Source organism: Oncorhynchus tshawytscha, linkage group LG10 (assembly GCF_018296145.1).
Source record: "Oncorhynchus tshawytscha isolate Ot180627B linkage group LG10, Otsh_v2.0, whole genome shotgun sequence".
Lineage (NCBI taxonomy): Eukaryota > Metazoa > Chordata > Actinopteri > Salmoniformes > Salmonidae > Oncorhynchus > Oncorhynchus tshawytscha.
This window is the reverse complement of record NC_056438.1, coordinates 21,542,875-21,569,606: the sequence shown is the minus strand read 5'-3', so window position 1 is coordinate 21,569,606 and position 26,732 is coordinate 21,542,875. Positions and strand designations below refer to the sequence as shown.

Sequence of the window (26,732 nt, the reverse complement as noted above, 5' to 3'; positions counted from 1 at the left end):
GGGGAGGGGGAGGAGTGTGGGGGTAGACCCAGGGTGCAGGGCACCCCGGAGCCAAACACTATTCCTGCATCCTGGGTTGATGAGATGGAGGAAGAGGGGGGGATGTCGGGAGTACAGATGGTGTTCTCACCGGTAGATATGGAGCAGGGGAGCATCGGGTGAGTCTCCTGTTTTTGTTTTTTTTCTGTCTGGGTTTAGAATTTGAGTGTATTACATGTTTTATTTTATTATTTCATGGCATCTAATTTTACTTTTGTTAGTTTAAATGTAAGGGGTTTAAGGGATTTTGTTAAGAGGAGGGCGGTTTTTAGTTATTTGGAGGTTGTGGGGTTTGATTTTTGTTTTTTACAGGAGGTTCACCTGAGGGATGGAGGGGATGTTAGTAAGTTTAAGAGGGAGTGGGACAAGGGGAGTCGGTTTGGGGTATTGGGGGTGCACTCATCGGGGTAGGGATTTTGTGTGGGCACAGGGAGGTAAAAGTGGAGGATTCTTTTGTGGTAATGCAGGGAGGGTTATAGGGGTGGATGTCACAATAAGGGATTGTAAATTTAGATTAGTGGTGGTGTATGGGCCACAGGTGGTGGCAGACAGGAGGGAGATGGTGGACTGTCTGACGCCCCTGTGTGTCACAAATAGGAAATTAGTGATAGGGGGATTTTAATACAGATTTAGGAATAGGGGGATAGCAGTGCAGGCGCCATTACCAGGCTAATGGCTTGCCATGGTCTGGTTGATGGTGGTCTGCACACTACTCCGAAAATGGCCGGTCCTACATGGCGCAACTCCAGGGGGGTTGAGCGGAGGCTCGACTATATTTTTGTACCCAGGTCTTTGGGTAAGTTGTCTGGGCGGCTGTTGCCTGTTTTCTTTTCGGATCACGACGGGGTGCTCCTGCAGGTGGGGTCGCCAGTCTGCCTCTTTGGTAGGGGGTACTGGAAGTTAGATCGGGATGTGCTGGAGGAGCAGGCTTTTGTTGACGGGTTTTATGGTTTCTTTTGGAGGCTTGAAGGCCTCCGGTCCATGTGCGAGGGGGTGTTAGAGTGGTGGGAATTAGTTAAGGTGAGGATTAGGGCTTTTATAATAGGGTATTGCAAGAGGAAAAAAAGGGAGGAGAGGAGGGAGGTGGATCGTATCCAAAAGTTAATTGAACTCGAGTACGAGGCAGGCAACCTCGGCGGGTCGTTTGACTGGGAGAGATCCGCAACCCTAAAGGCGCAGCTCAGGGAGTTGCAGGAGCGGAAGGCTCGAGCTTTCCTGGAGCGTGCGCATAGTGGCTTTCTAGAACACAATGAGACTTGTTCTGCTATGTTCTTTAAGTCGGTTAGGGCCAGACAGAGTAGGAAGGTAATGCATGGCGTTAGGGAAGAAAATGGTAGTATAGTTAGAGAACCAGAGGATATGGTCAGGGTGACAACTGATCATTTCCAAGGTTTATTTAAGGAAAGGGAAATAGATGTAGAGCAGGGAAATGTGTTTTTAGAACACTTGTCCAGGCGGTTGCCGGAGGACATTAGAGAAGTGATGGAGGCCCAGATTTCACTAGAAGAGGTTGAGAGCGCTCTTAGGAGGATGGGAAAAGGGAAGGTGCCTGGGATGGATGGGCTGCCGGCTGAGTTTTATCTCAAGTTTTGGGGTATACTTGGACCAGTGGTCCTCGAAGTCTTGAAGGCCATCCTTGAGACGGGGGTCCCGGGGGGATCAATGGCTGTTGGTGTGCTGTCACTTTTATATAAGAAGGGGGAAGTAACAGACCTTGGCAACTGGCGGCCGTTGACCATGCTGTGTGTAGATTACAAGCTACTTGCAAAGGTTTTAGCAGACCGGTTGCGCACAGCCCTTCCCTACGTCGTCCATGAGGATCAGACGTGCGGGGTAGAGGGCCGCTCTATTAGATGGAACCTACAGTTAATCAGGGACTCCATCGCTTGGGTTGAAGATAGAGGACTGCCTTTAATGGTAGCAGCGCTAGATCAGGCGAAAGCCTTTGACCGCGTGAATAGATCCTTTTTATTCAGAGTGTTAGGTCGATTAGGATTTGGGGAGAAGTTCATAGGATGGATTCGTACATTATATGTCGGAGCGGGGTGCCGAGTTAGTGTAAATAGTCACTTGGGTGACGTTTTTGACCTCTCGTCTGGGGTCAGGCAGGGTGCCCACTCTCGGCTCTCCTCTTCGTTCTGTACATGGAGCCTCTGGGGGCTGCCATTAGGGCAGACACAGGGGTGGAAGGCTTGTTGATCCCTGGAAGTGGTGGGCTGCGTGTTAAGATGACGCAGTACGCCGACGACACTTCCTTGCTGCTGTGCAAGGACTCGTGCCTGACAAGGTCCCTTGCCATCTTTGGGGATTTCACCCGAGCGTCGGGAGCGGTTCTGAACCATGCAAAGTCTTCCGTCAAGTTTTTCGGTAGATGGCGCGGTAGAACGGATGTGCCTGGGGGGTTATCTCTCTGTGAGGGGGCCCTGAGGATTCTCGGGGTCCATTTTGAGACCTCCGGCTCAGCGACGCTAAACTGGAACATGCGTATCGCAGTGGTACAGAGGAAGCTAGCAATGTGGAAGGCTAGGTATTTGTCTTTTATGGGCAAAGTCCTGGTCCTAAAGGTGGATGTGTTGCCGTCTCTTTTGTATTTGGCGTACATCTACCCATTGCCGGCTTGTCTGAGGAGGCCTCTAGTGAGGCTTGTGTTTCAGTTCATGTGGAGTGGCAGGTGCGAGTGGGTCGCCAGGGCACGCATGCTCTGTCCCATCGGGGAGGGAGGTAGGGGGGTACCACATTTCCCCCTCAAGCTGGACGCAATTTTTGTTTCTTTCTTGTTAACGGAGCTTGCTCATCCAGTGATACACCCGTCCGGTTACCTCCTGCGGGTGTTCTTCTCGTATCAGGCGAGAAGCGTAATGGTGTGGTCTAACACGGGTCCTCGGGCGGAACAGCTGCCGTGGCACTTTGGTCATGCGGCCAAGTGGCTGCGTGCACACCCTGAGGTTGAAGTTGCCCGAGTAGGTTTAGATCACAGGCACCTGTACGAGGAGGTCAGAAAGGCAGGGAGTCCGGCGCCTGTAGTGGGCATCTCGGAAGTGGTCTGGGAGGGAGTGCAGGCGCGGGGTCTGGACAACAGGCTCAAGGACCTGAATTGGTTGAGCCTCCATAAGTGCTTGCCGGTACGTTCCATCTTGTACCGGTATAGTTTGGTGCAATCCCCACCTGTCCAAGATCCTCTTGTGGCAGGGAGGAGACTGTGCGCCATGTCTTTTGGGACTGTGCCTTTGCCGGAGTAGTATGGGCTAGGGCACGGGTGTTGTTAGGTTTGGTAAGGGGGATTTTGTATTGACGTGGGCCAGGTTAGAGAGAGGTGTAGGGAGAGCGAGAGGGACGGATAGGGACAGGTTTCTGCTCTGGCTTCTCATGAGTCTCTTTAAACGGGGGCTGTGGGAAGCCAGGCAGAACATGGTGAAGACAGGGAGAGATTGGGGGTGGAAGGGATAGTGAGGAGGGTGGAAGGAGATTTGAGGGGGAGGATGAAGAGGGAGGAGAGGAAGTGGGGGCAGCATGCTGCTCGGGAGAGGTGGAAGGGGGGTTTAGGGCTGGGTGTCATTTAGATTTGTAAGGGGATAGATTAGGGACGGGGAGATAGGGAAAGGTAGTTTGTAGGGTGACGGGGAGGGACGATGCTCCCCTGAGGTTTTGTTTGGGGTTTTTGTTTTGTTTAGTTAAATTATAATACCATTGTTGGAGTATGTATGAAAATTATGAGTTGTAAAGAATGAATGGTATTGAAGGTAATAAATTATTTTTTATAAAAAAAAAAAAATAGGCTCAGTCACTTTGGTTTTTCTTTTTCCTTGTTTTGTAAGAGAAGAAATGGCGCCATTCTCCTTGCGGAGATGGTGCTAAATCCATCAACACGGTCGGTCCCTGGGATTGGGCTGGCCAACACGATTCGGTTTGCTTGGAAGGAAAAGGAGTTGGAGCCTTTAGGACGGGAAACTTTTGGAAGGATAATATTGATGGGGATTCTAAAGCTGACGGTGAAGGACGTGTTTTGTTTCCAAGGCAACTCGTTGGAGGGAGCATACGACGTGGCACTATATACAGAGGAGAAACACGATGATATCCTGAGAAGGGCAAGAGCAGTGGGAGGTGAGAGGCCGATGAGCCACTATGAAATAACAAGCCTGGCGAAGAACAACTTTAGGGTTGTAACTGTCAACATTTACAACCCATACGTTAGTGGACGAAGAGGTGAGGGCCTTTCTGGGGAGATACATGGATAACGTCTCCTCAGCAAGGCACCTCAAAGACTCCCTTGGGTTTTGGAATGGGAGGAGAGGCTTCCAGGCCCTCCTCAGGGAGGACCCAAAGGGACATGGTGGCTACCTCCATCCTCCTGCTATGTTCTCCCTAGGGGCTGACAGGGGGACGTTGTTTTATGCACGTCAGCCCCCATTTTGCAGGCGCTGTATGGCCTACGGCCACATATTCGCCTCGTGCAGCACAAGAAAATGCAGATTTTGTGGATCTGAGGAACACGAGGCGGGGATTGTGACAAGCCTAAGGCGTGCCACGGGTGTGGCTCGTCAGCACACCTGTGGCGGGGGTGCCCGGCTCGTCAGAGGTCATATGCGTCTGCGGCTGGGGGGGAGCAGGAGCGGGGGGGGATGGGGAAAGAAGAGGAGGGAAGGAAGCACGCCTCATGACCAGAGTACGGGTCCAGAGGGGAAGGCCGCAAGGAAGGAGGAGGAGCAAGAAGCGGCGGATGGAAGAGAGAAGGAAACGGAAGGCACGGGAGTAGGAGAACCAGGAAAAGAGGCGGAAGAAGGCAACCGAGTGGAGGAGCATGAGAGAGAAGAAAGCGAGGGAGGAGTGTTGGAGAAGGAGACGGTGGAAGAGCAAGTGGACTGGGGGGAAAGTGCCCTGGTGGAAGAGATGAGGGGTATGGTGGAGGAGCTGGCGGGGGGGAAGGGTGGTATCTCTCCACTGCCGCCATCACCAAAGAAGAGAATGAAGAGGAGGGTGCGATTGGCCGACAGTGAGAGGGAGGGGATGGTCAAGAGAGTGATGGGGGTGGGAGAAACCTCTGGGTTGCTGCTGGTTTCCCCAGGCCCTCAACTTCTGTTGGGTGGGGACACACCTAACAAGACTCAGGACTGGGTACAGGAGGAGGTGGGGAGTTTTTTGTTTGGGGACTCAGCCTCCCCGATTTTTTTCCAAACCAGCTGCAGCACTGGGGAGGGGGAGGAGTGTGGGGGTAGACCCAGGGTGCAGGGCACCCCGGAGCCAAACACTATTCCTGCATCCTGGGTTGGTGAGATGGAGGAAGAGGGGGGGATGTCGGGAGTACGGATGGTGTTTTCACCGGTAGATATGGAGCAGGGGAGCATCGGGTGAGTCTCCTGTTTTTGTTTTTTTCTGTCTGGGTTTAGAATTTGAGTGTATTACATGTTTTTATTTTATTCTTTCATGGGGTGTAATTTTACTTTTGTTACTTTAAATGTAAGGGGTTTAAGGGATTTTGTTAAGAGGAGGGCGGTTTTTAGTTATTTGGAAGGTGTGTGGTTTGATTTTTGTTTTTTTTACAGGAGGTTCACCTGAGGGATGGAGGGGATGTTAGTAGGTTTAAGAGGGAGTGGGACAAGGGGGAGTCGGTTTGGGGTATTGGGGGGGTGCACTCATCGGGGATAGGGATTTTGTGTGGGCACAGGGAGGTAAAAGTGGAGGATTCTTTTGTGGTAATGCAGGGGAGGGTTATAGGGGTGGATGTCACGATAAGGGATTGTAAATTTAGATTAGTGGTGGTGTATGGGCCACAGGTGGTGGCAGACAGGAGGGAGATGGTGGACTGTCTGACGCCCCTGTGTGTCACAAATAGGAAATTAGTGATAGGGGGGGATTTTAATACAGATTTAGGAATAGGGGGGAATAGCAGTGCAGGCGCCATTACCGGGCTAATGGCTTGACATGGTCTGGTAGATGGTGGTCTGCACACTACTCCGAAAATGGCCGGTCCTACATGGCGCAACTCCAGGGGGGTTGAGCGGAGGCTCGACTATATTTTTGTACCCAGGTCTTTGGGTAAGTTGTCTGGGCGGCTGTTGCCTGTTTTCTTTTCGGATCACGACGGGGTGCTCCTGCAGGTGGGGTCGCCAGTCTGCCTCTTTGGTAGGGCCGATGAGCCACTATGTCTGCCTCTTTGGTAGGGGGTACTGGAAGTTAGATCGGGATGTGCTGGAGGAGCAGGCTTTTGTTGACGGGTTTTATGGTTTCTTTTGGAGGCTTGAAGGCCTCCGGTCCATGTGCGAGGGGGTGTTAGAGTGGTGGGAATTAGTTAAGGTGAGGATTAGGGCTTTTATAATAGGGTATTGCAAGAGGAAAAAAAGGGAGGAGAGGAGGGAGGTGGATCGTATCCAAAGGTTAATTGAACTCGAGTATATCCTTATATCCTTCCTGTTTGGCCCTGTCCGGGGGTGTCCTCGGATGGGGGCACAGTGTCTCCTGACCCCTCCTGTCTCAGCCTCCAGTATTTATGCTGCAGTAGTTTATGTGTCGGGGGGCTGGGGTCAGTTTGTTATATCTGGAGTACTTCTCCTGTCCTATTCGGTGTCCTGTGTGGATCTAAGTCTGCGCCTCTAATTCTCTCCAAACTCTCTTTCTTTCTCTCTCTCGGAGGACCTGAGCCCTAGGACCATGCCCCAGGACTACCTGGATGACTCCTTGCTGTCCCCATGGCCATGTGACCTGCCATCATGCCGGGCTACCTGACATGGACTTTGCCATGGTCTCCCCAGTCCACCTGGCCATGCTGCTGCTCCGGTTTCAACTGGTCCACCTGACTGTGCTGCTGCTCCAGGGGGTTCAACTGTTCTGCCTTATTATTTTGACCATGCTGGTCATTTATGAACATTTGAACATCTTGGCCATGTTCTGTTATAATCTCCACCCGGCACAGCCAGAAGAGGACTGGCCACCCCACATAGCCTGGTTCCTCTTTCTAGGTTTCTTCCTAGGTTTTGGCCTTTCTAGGAGAGTTTTTCCTGCTAGCCACCGTGGTTTCTATTCTACACCTGCATTGCTTGCTGTTTGGGGTTTTAGGCTGGGTTTCTGTACAGCACTTTGAGATATCAGCTGATGTACGAAGGGCTATATAAATAAATTTGATTTGATTTGATTTGAGTACGAGGCAGGCAACCTCGGCGGGTCGTTTGACTGGGAGAGATCCGCAACCCTAAAGGCGCAGCTCAGGGAGTTGCAGGAGCGGAAGGCTCGAGCTTTCCTGGAGCGTGCGCATAGTGGCTTTCTAGAACACAATGAGACTTGTTCTGCTATGTTCTTTAAGTTGTTTAGGGCCAGACAGAGTAGGAAGGTAATGCATGGCGTTAGGGAAGAAAATGGTAGTATAGTTAGAGAACCAGAGGATATGGTCGGGGTGACAACTGATCATTTCCAAGGTTTATTTAAGGAAAGGGAAATAGATGTAGAGCAGGGAAATGTGTTTTTAGAACACTTGTCCAGGCGGTTGCCGGAGGACATTAGAGAAGGGATGGAGGCCCAGATTTCACTAGAAGAGGTTGAGAGCGCTCTTAGGAAGATGGGAAAAGGGAAGGTGCCTGGGATGGATGGGCTGCCGGCTGAGTTTTAGCTCAAGTTTTGGGGTATACTTGGACCAGTGGTCCTCGAAGTCTTGAAGGCCATCCTTGAGACGGGGGTCCCAGGGGATCAATGGCTGTTGGTGTGCTGTCACTTTTATATAAGAAGGGGGAAGTAACAGACCTTGGCAACTGGCGGCCGTTGACCATGCTGTGTGTAGATTACAAGCTACTTGCAAAGGTTTTAGCAGACCGGTTGCGCACAGCCCTTCCCTACGTCGTCCATGAGGATCAGACGTGCGGGGTAGAGGGCCGCTCTATTAGATGGAACCTACAGTTAATCAGGGACTCCATCGCTTGGGTTGAAGATAGAGGACTGCCTTTAATGGTAGCAGCGCTAGATCAGGCGAAAGCCTTTGATCGCGTGAATAGATCCTTTTTATTCAGAGTGTTAGGTCGATTAGGATTTGGGGAGAAGTTCATAGGATGGATTCGTACATTATATGTCGGAGCGGGGTGCCGAGTTAGTGTAAATAGTCACTTGGGTGACGTTTTTGACCTCTCGTCTGGGGTCAGGCAGGGGTGCCCACTCTCGGCTCTCCTCTTCGTTCTGTACATGGAGCCTCTGGGGGCTGCCATTAGGGCAGACACAGGGGTGGAAGGCTTGTTGATCCCTGGAAGTGGTGGGCTGCGTGTTAAGATGACGCAGTATGCCGACGACACTTCCTTGCTGCTGTGCAAGGACTCGTGCCTGACAAGGTCCCTTGCCATCTTTGGGGATTTCACCCGAGCGTCGGGAGCGGTTCTGAACCATGCAAAGTCTTCCGTCAAGTTTTTCGGAAGATGGCGCGGTAGAACGGATGTGCCCGGGGGGGTTATCTCTCTGTGAGGGGGCCCTGAGGATTCTCGGGGTCCATTTTGAGACCTCCGGCTCAGCGACGCTAAACTGGAACATGGCATCGCAGTGGTACAGAGGAAGCTAGCAATGTGGAAGGCTAGGTATTTGTCTTTTATGGGCAAAGTCCTGGTCCTAAAGGTGGATGTGTTGCCGTCTCTTTTGTATTTGGCGTACATCTACCCATTGCCGGCTTGTCTGAGGAGGCCTCTAGTGAGGCTTGTGTTTCAGTTCATGTGGAGTGGCAGGTAAGAGTGGGTCGCCAGGGCACGCATGCTCTGTCCCATCGGGGAGGGAGGTAGGGGGGTACCACATTTCCCCCTCAAGCTGGATGCAATTTTTGTTTCTTTCTTGTTAACGGAGCTTGCTCATCCAGTGATACACCCGTCCGGTTACCTCCTGTGGGTGTTCTTCTCGTATCAGGCGAGAAGCGTAATGGTGTGGTCTAACACGGGTCCTCGGGCGGAACAAGCTGCCGTGGCACTTTGGTCATGCGGCCAAGTGGCTGCGTGTACACCCTGAGGTTGAAGTTGCCCGAGTAGGTTTAGATCACAGGCACCTGTACGAGGAGGTCAGAAAGGCAGGGAGTCCGGCGCCTGTAGTGGGCATCTCGGAAGTGGTCTGGGAGGGAGTGCAGGCGCGGGGTCTGGACAACAGGCTCAAGGACCTGAATTGGTTGAGCCTCCATAAGTGCTTGCCGGTACGTTCCATCATGTACCGGTATAATTTGGTGCAATCCCCCACCTGTCCAAGATCCTCTTGTGGCAGGGAGGAGACTGTGTGCCATGTCTTTTGGGACTGTGCCTTTGCCGGAGTAGTATGGGCTAGGGCACGGGTGTTGTTAGGTTTGGTAAGGGGGGATTTTGTATTGACGTGGGCCAGGTTAGAGAGAGGTGTAGGGAGAGCGAGAGGGACGGATAGGGACAGGTTTCTGCTCTGGCTTCTCATGAGTCTCTTTAAACGGGGGCTGTGGGAAGCCAGGCAGAACATGGTGAAGACAGGGAGAGATGGGGGGTGGAAGGGATAGTGAGGAGGGTGGAAGGAGATTTGAGGGGAGGATGAAGAGGATGAAGAGGAGAGGAAGTGGGGGCAGCATGCTGCTCGGGAGAGGTGGAAGGGGGGTTTAGGGCTGGGTGTCATTTAGATTTGTAAGGGGATAGATTAGGGACGGGGAGATAGGGAAAGGTAGTTTGTAGGGTGACGGGGAGGGACGATGCTCCCCTGAGTTTTTGTTTGGGGTTTTTGTTTTGTTTAGTTAAATTAAAATACCATTGTTGGAGTATGTATGAAAATTATGAGTTGTAAAGAATGAATGGTATTGAAGGAAATAAATTATTTTTTATAAATTAAAAAAGAAGATAGGCTGTATAAGTTTTCACGTTCCGTTTCTTGTTTTGTATTTTCGTGTTTTTTTCGTTTATTAAAGATGTATCGAACTAACCACGCTGCATTTTGGTCCGATTCTCTTTCGACGGAAGAAAACCGTAACAGAATCACCCACCACACCAGGACCAAGCGGCGTGGTGACAGGCAGCGGCAGCAGGAGCAACCAAGGTTGGAATATACGACTTGGGAGGAAATAGACAGGTGGGCGGTCGACCCAGAGAGAGTACCGGAGCCCGCCTGGGATTCGCTGGAGCAGTGCGAAGAGGGCTATAGGAGAATGGAGTTGAAGAGACAAGCACGGCGGCGCAGAAGGAAGCCCGAGAGTCAGCCCCAAAAAATTTCTTGGGGGGGGTTCAGGGAGAGTGTGGCAGAGTCAGGGTTCAGACCTGAGCCAACTCCCCTGTTTACCGTAAGGAGCCTTGGATGTTATCGGAGCTATCGGCGAAGCTGAGGGCTGAGTCTGAGAGGGTTGAGGAATTATTGGACAGAATGGAGGAGAGTGCACGGATGGGAGATGAGGAGACACTCGAGGAGGTGTTAATAGAATTGGAGGAGAGTGAAGAGAGAGAGCAGTTGATTTGGCGTAGTATGCAAGATATTCGCCCGACGGAGCGTGTCAGGGATTTGATGGCACCTGGGTCAGCGCTCCATACTCGTCCTGAGGTGCGTGTTAGTTGGCTGGTGAAGATTGTGCTAGCCTCACGCACCAGGCCTCCTGTGCACCTCCCTAGCCTTGCACGTCCTGTGCCAGTCCTGCTCTCAGGCTCTCCAGTACGCCTTCACGGTCCGGTCCATCCTGTGCCACCTTCACACACCAGTCCTCCGGTGGCAGCTCCCCGCACCAGGCTTCCTGTGCGTGTCCTCAGCCCAGTACCACCAGTGCCAGCACCACGCACCAGGCCTTCAGTGCGCCTCGCCTGTTCAGCGCTGCCAGAGCCTTCCTCCTCTCCAGCGCTGCCGGAGTCTCCCGCCTGTCTAACGCTATCAGAGCCTTCCTCCTCTCCAGCGCTGCCGGAGTCTCCTACCTGTTTAGCGCTGCCAGAGCCTTCCTCCTCTCCAGCGCTGCCGGAGTCTCCCGCCTGTCTAGCGCTATCATAGCCTTCCTCCTCTCCAGCGCTGCCGGAGTCTCCCGCCTGTTTAGCGCTGCCAGAGCCTTCCTCCTCTCCAGCGCTGCCGGAGTCTCCTGCCTGTTCCGCAGCCAGAGCTGCCAATCTGCAGGGAGCAGCCAGAGCTGCCAGTCTGCATGGAGCAGCCAGAGCTGCCAGTCTGCATGGAGCAGCCAGAGCTGCCAGTCTGCATGTAGCAGCCAGAGCTGCCAGTCTGCATGGGGCAGCCAGAGCTGCCAGAGCTGCCAGTCTGCATGGAGCAGCCAGAGCTGCCAGTTTGCATGGAGCAGCCAGAGCTGCCAGTCTGCATGGAGCTGCCAGTCTGCATGGAGCAGCCAGAGCAGCCAGATCCACCAGTCAGCCATGATCTTCCAGATCCGCCAGTCAGCCAGGATCCACCAGTCAGCCAGGATCTTCCAGATCCGCCAGTCAGCCAGGATCTGCCAGTCAGCTAGGATCTTCCAGATCCGCCAGTCAGCCAGGATCCGCCAGTCAGCCAGGATCTGCCAGAACCACCAGCTAGCCAGGATCTGCCAGAGCCTACTACCTGTCTGAGCTTCCTCTCAGTACTGGGCTTCCTCTCAGTACTGGGCTTCCTCTCAGTACTGGGCTTCCCCTCAGTGCTGAGCTTCCCCTTAGTGCTGAGCTACCCCTCAGTCCCGAGCTACCCTTCAATCCCGAGCTACCCCTCAGTCCCGAGCTTCCCCTCAGTCCCGGGTTCTGTCACGCCCTGGTCTTAGTATTTTGTGTTTTCTTTATTTATTTGGTCAGGCCAGGGTGTGACATGGGTTTATTTTGTGTTGTGTTTATGTATGGGGGTTTTTCGTAGGTTTTGGGATTGTGGCTTAGTGGGGTGTTCTAGCAAAGTCTATGGTTGCCTGAGGCGGTTCTCAATCAGAGGCAGGTGATTCTCGTTGTCTCTGATTGGGAACCATATTTAGGCAGCCATATTCTTTGAGTGTTTCGTGGGTGATTGTTCCTGTCTCTGTGTTAGTTGTCACCAGATAGGCTGTATAGGTTTTCACGTTCCGTTTCTTGTTTTGTATTTTCGTGTTTTTTTCGTTTATTAAAGATGTATCGAACTAACCACGCTGCATTTTGGTCCGACTCTCTTTCGACGGAAGAAAACCGTAACAATATGAATAATTCAGTATTGCACCATCCCATTCTCTGAGCTCTGTCTGCAATCATAAAAAGTATTATATACCAGGAATAATGAAACATAAATAATAATATAATAATAGATAATATAATAGATAATAGATAATATAAATAATAATAGATATTTGTTGAATCCAGTGGTGATTTTAGCATGAAAATGTGGGGCAAAAAAGAAAACACGTGGTACGCTTGCCAGCAATGCCACTACACAACACAACATTAAACAATACATGAATTGCACTATAACAGTGACAAACAGTGCCCACAAACTAATGAGCCTACATAAAGCTGTTCCAACAGCAGAGTCCCAAAAGCAGTCCCAACATCTTACCACTGCTACACCTGGCTATCAGCAGAGCCTTGACTGGCAGTGAAACAGTTCATTCAGCCTCATTTACTGCCTTTAAAAAAATATAGCTGATATGGCTGACTTGCTTAAACAAATGTGGTTTCTAATGACAATTGAGATGTACAAGCTATGGCATAAGGGGACGACAAGCAGATAAGAGGCAATCCGAAATGTCGATTTAGATATTAATGAGCAAGCTAGGACGGATGTAGTCGATATAACTATTTGTTCAGCACTTTTGAAATGTACAGCGACAGAATTCAGAACATGTGTTGTTCTTACATTGTTCTCCCTGTACACCAAGTCAGAACCATAGGATAAATAAAGGGGGCATATAAGCAAACAATGAAAGCTCTTACAATATTCAATGATTTACATTTCTCTAAAACAGGTTATAGGCTACATGTACACCACCAAGTCAGAACAGAAGGAAAAATTAAGAGTTGTAAATAGAACAAATGATTAGGGTGAGGCACATTGTCACGACTTTTGCCTCAATAACGTGTGCTCCTGTTCACAAATCTCTGCTCTCCTGCACCTGACTTCGCTACCAGTACGCACACATCTACCTGGCATATTACATAATTTATGTAGCAGCATACAATACATTTTTGGACTCACCTTGTTGTGCTGTGCCCACTTGAACAGGAATGTTACACGGCGGTCCTTCGTGGGCAAATTTTGTCCTAAAAGTTTGGCATTCTCTGGATTTATGGTACTTTCAAAACCTTTACTTTCAAAGTCAAGTTTTCGATGTTCTGAGTTGTTTTATGTCCAATGGCCGATGAGCCCCGATACTCGTTATCTATAATTTCTCTTCATCATTTATCTTCATTTGACAAAGATTAAAAATGATTTGCCAGTAGATTGTCGATTTGATTCATAATGATGACTGCTAGCTAAGATTTTGAAAGTATGATGTTGACATGATCAGTCCAATCAAAGCTACTGTACATATAACATGATTTGACGTCATTTTATCTGTGGCCAATGACCTTGAGCCTTCTTGGTTGGGCACTTCTAATGTAACACTAGGGCAGCACCCAAGGGGCTAGAATTTACCCTTAGGGAAAAGTCTACCCTTCGACTTGGCCGTGACGTTGTGTCCCCATGAGTGACAGAACACTGAGCCAATCACGGCACAACGCTCCGTATTTTCTGCTGGCTTGACTGGTCCACCACCACAGAAAGCACTGAGCTAGGCTGAAACACCTGCATTTTGGAGCTTCCTTACTAAAGAAAACAAAAAAGAGACCATGTTTGTATGGGGCTTTATTAACTCAATGATATATATATATATTTTTACATTGTTTGCAACCTGATATGTGATACAAATTATTGCCAAAATAACATGCAAACAGGCAGCCCCCCAAAATGTGGGGCTCAAAACAATAATTAGCCCTGAATGACGGCTTGCCACCGGGTGGATCTATTACAGTTTTTCTCAATTGCTAAACCACAATTTCTGAAACCTTGCTCCATTTCCTGAAAACATTACACACAAAACTTCATCTTCAAGCACTATTTACATAACCTCTGACTCCTCTTGCAAAATGAAATTGTTTTTTTGCAATTTTGTTTTTTGCTCCTCCTCCTCCTTGTATCCCTATTTCTACAGTACTGTACCCTGCATCTCACAAACTTGTCCTTTGTCTCTGTGATACTGTAATTCTTGTTCTTTGTTGATATGAACCTGCAACCAGTCAAAATCTATTGAGCAGTCAGTACTGTTAATAAATGGAAAGCACAATGTTCAGGGCCATACAATTTGTCCATTGTACAGTGTACAGCCTACAATGCACTGTACTACAGTACACAATACTAAAAGGGACAAAAAAGCAAAGGAGTAAACATGTGATCAATGTGCTTCTTCTTGTCTTTGGGCTGGGTCAGGCCAGAGCACATCGTCGACATCACAAGCAATATTGTCCCTCCTGAGGCAACGGGGGAAGAAGCCTCTTGTGTGCCGTATCCAGCCCTGACAAGATTCCTCACCTATATCACCACAGGCTAAATCCATGGCTTGCAGCAGATTTACTCTGGTGTAGGGTTGTCTACCATACACTTTCCATCTCCAAGAGGAGAAAAACTCCTCAATCGGATTCAGGAAAGGCGAGTATGGAGGGAGGTACAAGTTCATAAACTGCCCATTGATGTTAAACCATTCCCTTACCTGAGCAGCTCGGTGGAAACTGACATTGTCCCACACTATCACATAGGTGGGAATGGGATTCTCATTTAGCTCTTGACCCTGCTGCTCTTGAACCTGCTGCTCAAATAAAATATCTCTTAGATTGGCAATACATCTTAGAAGGTGCTGGGTGTTATATGGCCCGAGTGTAACATGGTGATGTAGCGGCCTCTCCTTCTCCTCTTTGTTAGATTGAAGCCTGCTTCATCGACAAAGATGAACTCATGGGGTCTGTCCAAGGATTCCAAGTCAAATATTGTCTGTGTAGAAATACAATATACTGTATGTAGGATTTTGTAAGTCGTACAGAGACAGTGCTATACTGTAGAGTACAATTAGGCTTCTGATTCACATACATTGTATGTACTGAAGAGTAATGTCATTCACATAGTATGTGTTAATACTGTAGACAATCTGGATTACAGTAAATGTTAGGCCTCCTGGGCTGTATACAGAGTTCCTCACTGAGTTCCCTGAATTCCTATCGGACGTTGTAGTCATTGCAAACTACCTGCCCTCCAGGACACCTACACCACCCGATGTTACAGGAAGGCCATAAAGATCATCAAGGACAACAACCACCCGAGCCACTGCCTGTTCACCCCGCTATCATCCAGAAGGCGAGGTCAGTACAGGTGCATCAAAGCTGGGACCGAGAGACAGAAGCTGTTTTTCAATCTCAAGGCCATCAGACTGTTAAACAGCCACCACTAACATTGAGTGGCTGCTGCCAACACTCCAGCCACTTTAATAATGGGAATTGATGGGAAATTATGTAAAATATATCACTAGCCACTTTAAACAATGCTACCTAATATAATGTTTACATACCCTACATTATTCATCTCATATGTATACGTATATACTGTACTCTATATCATCTACTGCATCTTTATGTAATACATGTATCACTAGCCACTTTAACTATGCCACTTTGTTTACATACTCATCTCATATGTATATACTGTACTCGATACCATCTACTGTATCTTGCCTATGCCGCTCTGTACCATCACTCATTCATATATCTTTATGTACATATTCTTTATCCCCCTACACTTGTGTGTATAAGACAGTAGTTTTGGAATTGTTAGTTAGATTACTTGTTGGTTATTACTGCATTGTCGGAACTAGAAGCACAAGCATTTCGCTACACTCGCATTAACATCTGCTAACCATGTGTATGTGAAAAATAAAATTTGATTTGATTTGAGATAATATTCACATGGAAATGTCCACAGACCCATTCCAAAAGGCATTCGGAGCCATCATAAAGTTAGTGGGTTTTGTCCAACATGTTTCTGGACCTAAGTATTGCGACAGTCATACCCTGGATATAGTTTTGTCCTGCATAATAAATATTTTGGATCTGTCTATGAAAAGCCAACTGACATTTGCTCCTGAGGTGCTGGCCTGGTTCCTCTCTAGGTTTCTTCCTAGGTTCCTGCCTTTCTAGGGATTTTTCCTATCCACTGTACATCTGCATTGCTTGCTGTTTGGGATTTTAGGCTGGGTTTCTGTATAAGCTCTTTGTGACATCTGGTGATGTTAAAGGGGCTTTATAAATACATTTGATTGAGTGATAATTGGGAAAAATCGAGTTGATGATTTTACAGACAGCAGATCAGCTAATGAAAAACAAGGAGATGAAGAGAGGAAAGGGTTTAAATATCAAGGTATTGTCGTGGAAATTACCACTAAGGACTCCCAAGTCAAAGTTTAATGAACACATCTTTATTGATATTGAAGCTCTCATTGATATTGAAGCTCTATTGAAGCTCTCATTAGGGCAGCAATACGAGACAGTGCAGAGAGGCGGAGGAAATGTTCTAGCCGTATTTTGACATGCATAGGCGAGACGTGCTCTGATAAAGCAACCTATGGATTACAATGAAGGATTTTGGGTTTCAGTGGGATTGGGACGATAGGACAACAGCCTTTATATAAAGGCTAGTGAGTCAATAGATAAATAATACATTTGATTTGGGCTAAATTATTGCATGCTAAATGTTTCTGGTCAGTGATAGAAGAGCAAATGAATAAATGAGCTACCATTTCCACTTGTACAGCCAGAGAGCAATTAACCAAATATACAGACAGAGATTCAGTGAAACAAAATCACATTGATTGATTATCAGATATGTCACAGGTTTTTGGTTGGGAGTAGGACAAACTACTACGCAAGTGAAGAGCAAAATAGAGCAAAATAGAGAGAAAAAAAGATGATCATTAGCACACTACAACGTAGCCTAATGGTTACCAAATATCCAAATGGAGATTCAGTGAAAACAAAAATGTGACATTGATTTATCTAGACGAGTCCCCTAAGCTTGTCTCAAAGCAGCGTGATGGCGCTGGCCCGGTCAAAACGGTGCTGAAATTATAATCTACGTGACCACACATAACTATTGCTTTAAATTAGTATAACGGTTGGATATGACTTTGGGAGTTTCAGTATAAGCATGAATTTGATACATGCCTTCAATTGCATTAGAATACCTTTTTACAATATTTTCATCATTGAGATGATCATAATAAGGTGAGTTTTCCTCTCTCTGTGCTTTGTCTGGCCCAATGTCCGTTTCCTCGTCTCCTCACTCCGCTACCTTCGCCATTTTGTTCTCAACACCAGTTTAAATCAACATAGCCTACTGTTTTCCAGAAATCTTGCTTTTTTTTTTTTCGCATTCGGGCTATTTTATTTCTGTGATGTCGGACTAGGCCTGGGCTCCGACTTCATCTCACCAGGCTCGGGTCGGACTGGGATCGAATTTTGAGTTCTGATGATAACTGTAAATCGCATTTGTTTCTCGTGTGCAGTCAGGCAGTGTCAAGTATGTGTGTGCTTTGAATTTATGGAGACTTTGTGTGAAGTAAATAAGCTAAGGTAAAAGCTTACCTGTTTGGATAATGTGCCATTTTACTTTTAGCTAATTTGCTGCTGCGCATGTGTATTTTGTGGAATTGCATTAGTGCAACAGTGGCGGGAAATGTTGTAGTTTCCCGGGTCTTGTCATTAAAAAAAATTCAGGAAATGTGAAGAGTGGTCCTGGGACAGTCCGGGGATCCCAGTTACTGTTGTTAATTCTCAAAGTATCCCATGTTGAGTCAAAAAGCCACCACCACACAAGGTTAAAACACTGAGGTCCTCCCAGTCTGCTGGGCCACTACCAGCTTGTCCACAGGTTCACTGTATATTCATGTTGTTTCTCACGACTCTGGCTGCTGAGGAAGAGGGGATTGTACTAGGGTGATCTTACAGTCTACTTCCTCTTGTTCTGGGATGTAGAGGTTCTCATTAATGCTCATCTCATTGTTGTTGTTGAACATATCACTGATGAGGTTGGTTGGCTTGGGAACTTTGGGGAGAATCTTGTCCTTGTGTCTATAGGCAGAAGACACAGTCATTTGGTATAATATCTAAAAATGGACCTACAATATATTCATCACCATTCAGAGATCACAGTATCCCATATTTTGTGGAGTGAATTCAGATGTGTATAGATTGATGTGTACTCACTTCCTTATACAAAAACAAACCAGGATGGAAACTATAACCGCCATGACTGAAATGAAGACGGCTGAAACATGCAGGTGCCAATCCCTATTCCCATCTTTACCTAAACCAACAAACAACAATGTCAGGATAGAGGTTTACATATAACCGGCGAATAAGATGTTAAATCCACTTCAATCAGTGTACATGAATGGGAGGAGACAGCTTAAATAAAGATGTTTAAGCCTTGAGACAATTGAGACATGGATTGTGTATGTCAAATCAAATCAAAGTTTATTTGTCACGTGCGCCGAATACAACACGTGTAGACCTTACAGTGAAATACTCACCAAGAGTACTCTAACCAAGAGTGCGAAAAAAAGGTATGTGTGTGTGTAGGTAAGTAAAGAAATAAAACAACAGTAAAAAGACATTTGAAAATAAGACTAGCAAGGCTATATACAGACACTGTTTAGTCAGGCTTATTGAGGTAGTATGTACATGTAGGTATGGTTAAAGTGACTATGGGGGCCCCTCAGGGGTGTGTGCTCAGTCCCCTCCTGTACTCCCTGTTCACTTATGACTGCATGGCCAGGCATGACTATAACACCATCATTAAGTTTGCCGATGCCACAACAGTCGTAGGTCTGACCACCGACAACGATGAGACAACCTATAGGGAGGAGGTCAGAGACCTGGCCATGTGGTGCCTAGACAACAACATCTCCCTCAACGTGATCAAGACAAAGGCGAGGATTGTGGACTACAGGAAAAGGAGGATCGAGCACTCCCCCATTCTCATCGACAGGGCTGTAGTGGAGCAGATTGAGAGATTCAAGTTCCTTGGTGTCCACAGTAACAACAAACTATCATGGTCTAAACACACCAAGACAGTCGTGAAGCGGGCATGACAAAGCCTATTCACCCTCAGGAGACTGAAAATATTTTGCAAGGGTCCTCAGATCCTCAAAAAAGTTCTACAGCTGCACCATCGAGAGCATCCTGACTGGTTGCATCACTGCCTGTTATGGCAACTGCTTGGCCTCCGATCGCAAGGCACTACAGAGGGTAGTGCATATGGCCCAGTACATAACGGGGGCCAAGCTTCCTGCTATCCAGGACCTCTATACCAGGTGGTATCAGAGGAAGGCCCTAAAAATGGTCAAAGACTCCAGCCACCTTAGTCATAGACTGTTCTCTCTGCTACCGCACGGCAAGAGCTACTGGGGCGCTAAATCTAGGTCCAAAAGACTTCTTAACAGCTAATAAAATGGCTACCCAGACTATTTGCATTGCCCCCGCCCCCCCTCTCTTTTACGCTGCTGCTACTCTCTGTTTATTATCTATGCATAGTCACTTTAACTCTAACCTACATGTACATATTACCTCAATTACCTTGACTAACCGGTGCCCCCGCACATTAACTCTGCACCGGTACCCCCTGTATATAGCCTCGCTATTGTTATTTTACTGCTACTCTTTAATTAACTTAAAAATAATAATAATAATTTTTACTCTTACATTTTTTACTTAACACATTTTTTCTTAAAACTGCATTATTGGTTAAGGGTTTGTAAGTAAGCATTTCATTGTAAGGTCTCCCTACACCTGTTGTATTCGGTGCATGTGACAAATACAATTTGTTTATACCAGCTCCATTTTATTTAGCTTATAATTATGAGAGGATGGCCCAAGAAGAAAGAAAGAACGGGGAAACCATACCATATATTTCCTCCTCAGTCCAGTCACCCTCTCCCATACCACACAATTGTAAAAAGATGGGTTTAATGCGAACACGATACTGACAGTGAGGGTCATAGTTCACCATGATCCAAGTCTTGTCTCCTAAGGACTTACTCTGGAACGACATTACAGCAACAGACATTTGAGTGCTTTTAGTCTACTAAACCTACATACTGTAATTCAAGACAACAAAGTTAAAAAATAAAAGTGTACTTTATACAGTGGCTGGTTGTAAAAGACAATAACATTTTTGCAGACAAGTACTAAAACGAAACAATGGCAGATTCACTGCCCATACAGAATCACTACCCACACTTCGCTTTCCTTACCTCAGGCATTTTACATCTGGTATAGTTGATGATGTACTTCCAACAGCGTGGATGTCTTATGTCTGGTGAAATCCAGCTAATATTGAGGTTGCTCCCTTCCTCTGTGATCTTCAATTCAAGAGGTATAGGCTGCACTGCAGGAAGCATGGACAGGGAAAGAGATAATAAAGCAACCTTTGAGAGAAAAACTGTGTACATTGATGAAAATTAGATGCAAATTAAGCCAAATCGCCACGGGATGTTGATGCAACGTGATTACGATGATGTTAATTAAATAATAAGGAAACTATGATGACTCAGACTATTTATTTTTAAATTTTAGCCTCAGATTTAGCCTGAAGAGTGAAAATAGAGTAGTTTTAGTCTTACCATGGTCATGAGGATTCACCTCGAAGGTATTCCGTACCGATGAACCGTTGAGAGTCCCATTGACCTGGAAGAAGAACCGCATGTGGAAGTCTCCTCTCAGATGACATCCTGTCCTCTGATTGCCGTTGTACAGGTACTCATTGCATTCCTTACTCGTATTTTTTAACCTGAAAAATCAGAAATGACGGGACTGAGATTGTATAGGTGTTGTCATAGTTACGGTCCTAAATATTTCCTAACCACATCAGGAAAAACATTGGGTCATAGATATTGTACAACTGAAAAACCAGCCAAACAAAGACTATCTTTGTAACTCTTCATCTATATTTTGTTGAATATAAACACTCTTCCACAGTTAGACTTGTATTGGACTGTGAGTGGTGGAGAAGCAGGAAGTAGAATTGTTCTCTTTTCTTTGTTTGTTTTTGTTGTTGTTGAATTTTTACCCCTTTTTCTCCCCAATTTCATGGTGTCCAATTGTTGTAGTAGCTACTATCTTGTCTCATCGCTACAACTCCCGTACGGGCTCGGGAGAGACGAAGGGTGAAAGTCATGCGTCCTCCGATACACAACCCAACCAAGCCGCACTGCTTCTTAACACAACGCGCATCCAACCCGGAAACCAACCAACCTTGGCTAGCATGCACTGCACCCGGCCCGCCACAGGAGTCGCTGGTGCGCGATGAGACAAGGACATCCCTACCAACCAAGCCCTCCCTAACCCAGACGACGCTAGGCCAATTGTGCGTCGCCCCATGGACCTCCCGGTCACTGACGGTTATGACAGAGCCTGGGCGCGAACCCAGAGTCTCTGATGGCACAGCTGGCGCTGCAGTACAGCGTCCTTAACCACTGCGCCACCTGGGAGGCCCCCAGTAGAATTGTTCTCACCCGTAGTAAAGCTGGAGGTCTTCTGGGACCTGATTGGCTAGGAGCCAGCTGCAGTTCATGGCCTTAGAAGTGTAGAGAAAACATTTGAAGTTCGTCACCAACTCTGTTATAGGAGAGAGAGAAAGAGTGAGAGGGTAGAGAGTGAGAGAGAGAGATTTACACCCAAGTCAATGACATTAACTCTGTAATATACTGTATATGGCCAGTTCCCTGGACAGAGATTGTCTAGTACTGGCCTAAAAAGTATGTTTATGGAGATCCTCCTTAAAAATTGCATTGTTTCCAATACTAGGTTTAATCTGATTTGGAAAAACAGCCAATAGAGAGTGACAGAGTTGTTTAGGAGAACATTCTGTTGTTGATAACCAACCTGTGGGGGCAGGGATGGTGTGAACTACAGTTTGACTCATCTGTGTCCTGTTACACTGAGTTTGTATGAAGAAACGCACACCTCCCATCAGAGGGAAACACTCCTCTAACCGTGTTTCCTTCTTCATCATGCTTATGTTCTTCTGCGAGGAGAAGAATTAAAGATATTACAGAGGGAATGAATTTAGGAACTTAACTGGAATAAGGGGCTATCTTCCAATGTTTAATGTGCCCATAGAGCTCTGGTCAAAAGTAGTGCAGTATATAGAGCACAGCGTGCCATTTGGGATGAAGCCTTAGTCTGGGTGATGATGGGTTGTTGGTTTAGTGTTTTATGGAAATGTTCAGTATGAGTCTGTGAAAAAATATTTTGGCTTCAGAGGACAATAAATGTAATGTAATCTAAAAATAAAAAAATCATCCAAAGTAAAGTCTAACATGAGCTTTTTAACTTGATCTAGTGCCAGAATACAAGTACTGCCAGCAGTACGAGGAAGTGTTTATATTACTGCACATCTGTAGGACTACAACCCATTGGAAAACAGTGGGCAGACAGTCAATCATGTTCAACAGACAACTCTATTCGGTTGACCGATGATAGCTAGGACGGCCTGTAACGTTTTCCTCACCTTGCCTATCCATGACATATTGATATGGTATTTACATCTCTGACTATCAACATTCTCCAGTAGACTCCATGAAAGCTCCCAGCAGAACTCGTTCGTCCAAGAGAAAGTCACATTTCTTGGTGATGGGAGCTCTAAAGGAAAAACAATAACAACTCTTATTATGGTCATGCTCAAGGGTTAAGTGGGACACATACAGGGGTATAAAGGGGTTGTAAATCAAATCAAATGTTAATTGTCACATGTGCTGACTACAACATGTGTAGACCTTACTGTGAAATGCTTACTTACAAGCCCTAAACAAACAATGCAGTTTTTGCACATTTGGGCAGTTTTGATACATTTTTAACAGAAATACAATGGTTCATTGGATCAGTCTAAAACTTTGTACATCCACGGCTGCCATCTAGTGGCCAAAATATAAATTGCACCTGGGCTGGAATAATACATCATGGCCTTTCTCTTGCATTTCAAATATGATGGTATAAAAAAATAAAAAATAATGGTTGGTTTTTTTCTTTGAATTATCTTGTACCAGATCTATTGTGTTATATTCTCCTATATTCATTTCACATGTCCACAAACTTCAAATTGAGCTACAGGCAGTTAGATTTGGGTATGTCATTTTAGACGAAAATTTAAAAAAGGGGCCGATCCTTAAGAGGTTCGTTGTTGAGATCTGATATTCTGTGCAGCGCAGTCCAATGTCATAAGACTATCTTCAACCAATCACGTTTCTGAAATCGTTTCGCGCAAAATTCCAGCTAAACTCGGAGATGACAGTTAGGCCTCACTACTTACAAAACGCGTGCTTCTGACGAAGAGCTACAAAAGTAAGCAAATAGCCCTATTAGACTGAAAGATATATGGTCATTTCGTCAAATGTGTGAGGCTCTCCAGTCTCCATGCTCATTAGTTGCTCATTCAACATATTTGAGGCTACTTCACAGTCCCGTTTTAAAAGTCTCCCTTCCTAACTGATTTACATTCCCTGAGACCAACCAGAAATGTTTATTTGGCCAAATATTCCCAGGCTGTCCTAAAAAGAAATTCGCGAGAAAAATGAATAGGCTAGGTGTGGCTGGTGCGCTTAAATTAACTCGTTCAGTGTAGCGCCAGAGCGTCACTTCTCACAGTGGTGTTTATTTGATAAAATTAGATCAAAGCTGAATCAATGTCTTGGAAGATCCCATAATGATTAATTAGCATCATACATAACATAAACAAATATGCCTATAATAGCATAGTATAACGTTACTATTATAACAAAAACACCACACCAGTTCTTATGGGATTTTAGGAAGGTTGGCTGAATAGTCCAACAACAGTAACTCTCATGTTGCCAAATCTCAACAGCGCGCGAATGTAGACTACAAGGCAGAATGTGCTTTGATTGAAACAAAGTAAGTAAACAGTAAGGCTATAAACAGTAAGGCTATATAGTTAACACCATCTGCTCTAATTTTCTCACGAAACAGTAATTGAATTGCCAGAAGATCTAAATGCCTCCAAAACAAATATATAATGTAGGCTACACTGTCCAGCCAATGTTCCGCGAAATCATCAATTTGTCCTGCATTTGGGAATTTTAAATGTGGTCAACAGTGTAGCGTTCCCATTTTAATTAAATACACAATACGTGTATCTGCCTAATTTATTACACAGTAATCTGTTCACTCTAGATCACCTCGGTATGCACTTGCAAGTATGGACAAATTTTGTGGTGAAAATATTTGCGCAACTTGTCACTCTGACGTAATTAACGGGAAACGTCCTGAGTGCCAAACCAAGTTTAATAAAGACATAAACTGAACATATCAAACGATACGACCAGATAGCCTACGACCATGGTATTAAAAAAAACAGTGTAAAAAATATGATTTTACCTGTTTCAGGCTGTGTAGCTACGAATGAAACGAAATAGTACAAGACGAAAATTCCCCAGCATTTGTACATTGTATCAACCTATGCGAGTGATCTCTGTCAAGACCTGTCAGTCCCGTTTCGACCGAATTCTATCCAAAATAAAGTTCTCAACAGATGTTGCGCTGTTCAGTTAAAACGGATGGAGAAAACCAGGGATCCAACAAAACCCGAAACGAAACGTGGAAAACAGCTGTTTGTTGTGCTAAGAAAGAAGGATCTTTACAATTCTCCCGATCCTGCTCTGAAATGAAAGTGGGCGGAGTTTGAGCAGTGGCTGTATCAACTCAGTTTATAGTTACTGTGTAGCTGTAGCCGAAACAAAGCCTAATTGAGTTTTCACCTCTAAATAAGTCAGTTGTTATGGATGCATTGACATCCATTGTTCAATATTTTCACATGGACTGGAAGTACATTATTTTACCATTAGAAATATTAAATACTTTTTCATAATTTCTGTATATAGGCCTACTCTATTTCTAAGATTGAACGTTAAAGTAGGATGAAAAATAGGAGATACAACTTTAACTAATGATCTCTTTAATTCAAGAATGGATCCCTATTTTCTTCCACTTCCAGATGTTTCAAGTTCAACTTTAATTCCTTCAATTGAACTCTGAATTGCATGATAAATAAATAAAAAAGATAGGAATAGAAAACAAACAAACATGCATACATGCAATATAGAAACTGTTGTTGTGGCTGATCTTAGGAGTTTGCTTTCAATAGGTGAGTGATGTGAGATCTTCTGTATCTACATTTAAATCATTTACCAGAAACTCTTATCCAGAGCCTGTTCAGGTTATTAAGTGCACATCAGCAGATTTTTCACCTTTTGGTTACTGGCCCAATGCACTTGACTGCTAGGCCACCTGCTGCCCCATCTTTCTTTTTTTTTCTTTTACATTTTTTTTCTTTTTATTTGACCCCTTTTTCTCCCCAATTTCATGATATCCATTTGGTAGTTACAGTCTTGTCTCATCGCTGCAACTCCAATAGACTCGGGAGAGGCGAAGGTTGAGAGCCATGTGTCCTCTGAAACACACCCCAACCAAGCTGCACTTCTTCTTGACACAATGCCCACTTACCCCAGAAGCCAGCCGGTAGTGGAGTCGCCAGTGCGCGATGGGACAAGGATACCCCTGCCTGCCAAACCCTCTCCTAAACCGGACGACGCTGGGCCAATTGTGCGCCGCACCATGGGTCTCCCGGGTCACGGCCGGCTGCGACAGAACCTGGACTCGCACTGCAATGCAGTGCCTTAGACCACTGCAATGCAGTGCCTTAGACCACTGCGCCACTCGGGAACCCCCATCGTTCTGTTCTTGCGTTAACAGGCCTGAATTCGTGCCAATGGCAAACAAATGGGGTGTGAAGACAATACAAGGTTTTTGTTTTATGACGAGAATTTGGGAATTTTAAATGTGGTCAACAGTGTAGCGTTCCCATTTTAATTAAATACACAATACGTGTATCTGCCTAATTTATTACACAGTAGAGGATGGAGGATGTGATGAAGTTCTTCGGGAAATTAAAACCAATGATGACACACAGATAGCAGTTAAAGGGCAATTCCACCACTTTTCAACCTCATTTTTGTTATATCTGGCCCAATACCAATCTACATATCCCGTTCATGTCCATAACGGAAATGTATAATTGACTTTAGTACATTTGTTCTCTGAGCTTACTGATGGACAAATCTGAAAACATGTTTTAAATCGGCCAAAGCGTTTGTTTACAGTGAGAGAAAAAAAAAATTTGGACACACCTACTCATTCCAGGGTTTTTCTTTATTTTTACATTGTAGAGTAATAGTGAAGACATTAAAACTATAAAATAACACATATGGAATCATGTAGTAACCAAAAAAGTATTAAACAAATCCAGATATATTTTATATTTGAGATTTTTAAAATAGCCACCCTTTGCCTTGATGACAGCTTTGCACATTATTGGCATTCTCTCAACCAGCTTCATGAGGTAGTCACCTGGATTGCATTTCAATTAACAGGTGTGCCTTGCTAAAAGTTAATTTGTGGAAAGAGAAACAAAGAGAAACAACGGTCCATCATTACTTTAAGACATGAAGGTCAGTCAATCTGGAAAATTTGAAGAGCTTTGAAAGTTTCTTCAAGTGCAGTCGCAAAAACCATCCAAGCGTTATGATGAAAACTGACTCTTATGAGGACCGCCACAGGAAAGGAAGACCCAAATAAAATTAAATAGATACATTTTTATTGGTCACATACACGTGTTTAGCAGATGTTTGTCACGAACATCGTTGGAATGAGGTGAGGACCAAAGCGCAGCGT

At 45.8% G+C, this 26,732-nt stretch overlaps 1 protein-coding gene across 1 annotated transcript; it reads right to left on the bottom strand.

Moving 5' to 3' along the window:
- Nucleotides 1-16,383: 16,383 nt before the first annotated feature.
- On the bottom strand, nucleotides 16,384-24,676 carry LOC112259936 (cytokine receptor common subunit gamma). Its single transcript, XM_024434634.2, has 9 exons — nucleotides 24,381-24,676; nucleotides 22,498-22,628; nucleotides 21,870-22,011; nucleotides 21,500-21,602; nucleotides 20,609-20,775; nucleotides 20,240-20,373; nucleotides 19,890-20,025; nucleotides 18,192-18,291; nucleotides 16,384-18,056 (listed from the first exon to the last, which is right to left on the bottom strand). Exons 1-9 carry the CDS (start codon nucleotides 24,448-24,450, stop codon nucleotides 17,882-17,884), a joined length of 1,158 nt encoding a protein of 385 aa, XP_024290402.1. The 5' UTR covers nucleotides 24,451-24,676; the 3' UTR covers nucleotides 16,384-17,881.
- Nucleotides 24,677-26,732: the final 2,056 nt, after the last annotated feature.